Consider the following 2,796-nt stretch of genomic DNA (forward strand, 5'->3'; position numbering starts at 1 on the left):
ATTAATATTTAAATTACAATAATTGTCTTTTGATTTGGTAAGTAATAAGAAAGCGTTGCAGAGAAAACTTGCATATGACTCTAAACTTAAATTATGTTTATTTTTAGTTCTCACTATTAATATTGGTTGATAAAATGTGTTGTCGGAATACATTCTACTAGACAGAACTTAAATGAAAGATGACATAAACTAAAGCTTAGTCACATAAATCTCAAATAAATAATGGTTAGATATAATTAAGGTTAAATTAAATTATAGTGTCCTAGATTCAAGATTGAGACTAGGATTTGGAATCCAGATTTGTCTCGACATTCCCTTGCATCTCTTACGATCCTAGTCCTTACATGCATTTTAAGAAAATTCTCCCAGAAGATCATCCAACATAGGATTGCTTCAAGCTAAATACACTTAACTTTGGAGTTTCTATGATTGAGCTACTGAAAAGGAAGGTGCACTTTGTTGGTATAGATAGTAAAAGCCTTTCTTAACTATACTTTCATTCACATGTGATCTCGATTCATTCATGTCCTCCTAATTTTATATCTAATCAAATATGAATACATGGACTAGTTATCATAAAAGACTAAAGATAAATATAATTTAAATATATACATATATATTTGAGTAGAATATAATTCAAATATTTTAAAATTCTAATATTAATAAGAAAATACGTAGTATGCTTGTCTTTTGGGCTTATAGTGAGAGGGGGTGACAAGGATATGTGGCAACCAAGTATCTAAGAATTAACAAGCAAAAAAAAAAAAAAAAAAAAACCCAATAATTAACAAGTCAAAGTGACATTATGACCATTGGGTTTGGTAGCCTCACGCTTGGCTTTGCTTTTATTTGCAATTTGCAACGCACTCATCTTTGCATAATCATGTTTAGATGACCCTTTTTGTCTATTAATTAAGTTTAAATATTATATTTAAAATAATATCAACTATTTGATTTTTAAATAGTTTAAGCCTCATTTGGTAATATTTCATTTTTAGTTTTTTATTTTTAAAAATTAAACTTATTTCTTCTCAATTTCTTACAATAATTTGTATTTTTTTTTTAAATACAATGCTTGAATTTAACCAAATTCCAAAAACAAAAATAAAATTTTAAAAGATACTTTTTTAGTTTTCAAAAATTGACTTTGTTTTTTGAACTACCGGTGAAAGTAGATAATAAAGGAAGAAATTTGGAGATGAAAGTAATGTTTAAAGACTTAAGTTTCAAAAATGAAAACTCAAAACTAAATGGTTACCAAACGAAGCCTATATATTTATTTTCTTACAATTTGTTAATACAGTTTTTTTTAGAATAGGTGATATTATTATACAACAACAAGGGGATCCCACAGCCCGCGATCAAGGCATCAAAGCATCAAAGCACAAGCAAGGGCAGGGTAACAAAACAAAAAACAAAGCCTACAAGATAAGATCAGAACAAAACCAACACAAAAAACAAACTCGTAGACCATTAGAGAGAAAGCCAGAGAAAAGAAACCAAAATCCACAAACAATGGACAACAACAAAACAAAGAACAACAAGAAAAAATCCGTAAACACGTTATATAAGACCAAGAAGATCAACTCGCCAAGAAGAAGCATGAGCACAAACCGTAGAGACCATAAGGTGAACCAGAGCTGATACCGACCTCGGTCTACTTCCATGCAGTCATCGATTACGTTCTTGCCAGATATAGTATATGGAAGCACACCAGGATACACGGAATAACTTACTACGCACCCCCTTACCCGACCCTACTCGACACAGCCAACTCAACTCCACATCTCAACCCGCCACTCGATGCAACGAGCCCAACTAACACAACACACCAGACCACACCTCTCTCCTAAACCCACACTCAAAAAGTAAATGATCTCGCAACTCCACACCTCCCCCACACAGAAGGCACCCCCCCTCTGATAAGACACTCCAACTCCTCAACCAATCCCGCGTACCCAACCTGTCCTTCACAGCTAATCATGCACAGAAGGAGTGACGCGGAATACCACCCCCTACCCACAAAATACCAGCCCAAGACACCCTAGGACGATGAGGACGCAAACTCTCCCAAGCACTAGCGATAGAAAACCGACCACTCGCATCCGGCACCCACACCCAATAATATTCCCCCCTCACCCTAGGCCCCACTATCTGAATAAGACCGTAGATCTCAAGAAGCTCCCAAGAAACTATAGGCCAACTCCAACCTCCCTCACCATCCTTGAATTCCGACAACCACGCCTCCAAACTACTCCCTGCATCATAAACCATCGTAGACCCATATGAATCCAAAATCACACCCCCCAGCAGCCAAGGATCCCACCAAACAAAACAAGACCGACCATTGCCAACCATCAAACGAACCAAATGCTTGAATCTATTTATATTTCGCAAGATAACCCTCAAGCACCAAAACCTCCCAATCTCACTCCGAACAGCCCACAAAGACTGCCCACACAAAAGCAAAAGCAATAGCAATGATATGTTTACATCCATCCTAATTTAATACTTTAACATTTAGCCAATTTCTAAAAGCCAAAGCAATAGCAATGATATGTTTTAAAAAAATAATTATTTATTTTTAAAATTTTAAAACATGATTTGGTTTTTTAGAACACCCATAAACGATAGAAAGCAATAATCGATGAAATTAGTATTTATTAATTTAATTTTAAAAAACTAACTGATTACTAAATAAATCTCCCTTTAAATCTGAGTATAGTTTAACAATTCTCTTTAAATCTCCATCAACAATTCTCTTTAAATCTCCCTTCTGTATTTATTGTTAAAAAA

General features: G+C 34.4%; 1 protein-coding gene across 1 annotated transcript; it reads right to left on the reverse strand.

Moving 5' to 3' along the window:
* Nucleotides 1-1,980: 1,980 nt before the first annotated feature.
* LOC150031988 (uncharacterized) lies at nucleotides 1,981-2,499 on the reverse strand. The gene has a single exon (XM_090308345.1). It carries the CDS (start codon nucleotides 2,497-2,499, stop codon nucleotides 1,981-1,983), a length of 519 nt encoding a protein of 172 aa, XP_090164471.1.
* Between the last annotated feature and the right edge of the window lie 297 nt (nucleotides 2,500-2,796).

Source organism: Benincasa hispida, chromosome 12 (genome assembly GCF_027475165.1).
Source record: "Benincasa hispida cultivar pf3 chromosome 12, pf3_genome.v1.1, whole genome shotgun sequence".
Classification (NCBI taxonomy): domain Eukaryota; kingdom Viridiplantae; phylum Streptophyta; class Magnoliopsida; order Cucurbitales; family Cucurbitaceae; genus Benincasa; species Benincasa hispida.

Excerpts from the sequence above, each read along its gene's own strand:
- LOC150031988 (XM_090308345.1), bottom strand. The coding sequence starts at position 2,499 with ATGGATGTAAACATATCATTGCTATTGCTTTTGCTTTTGTGTGGGCAG.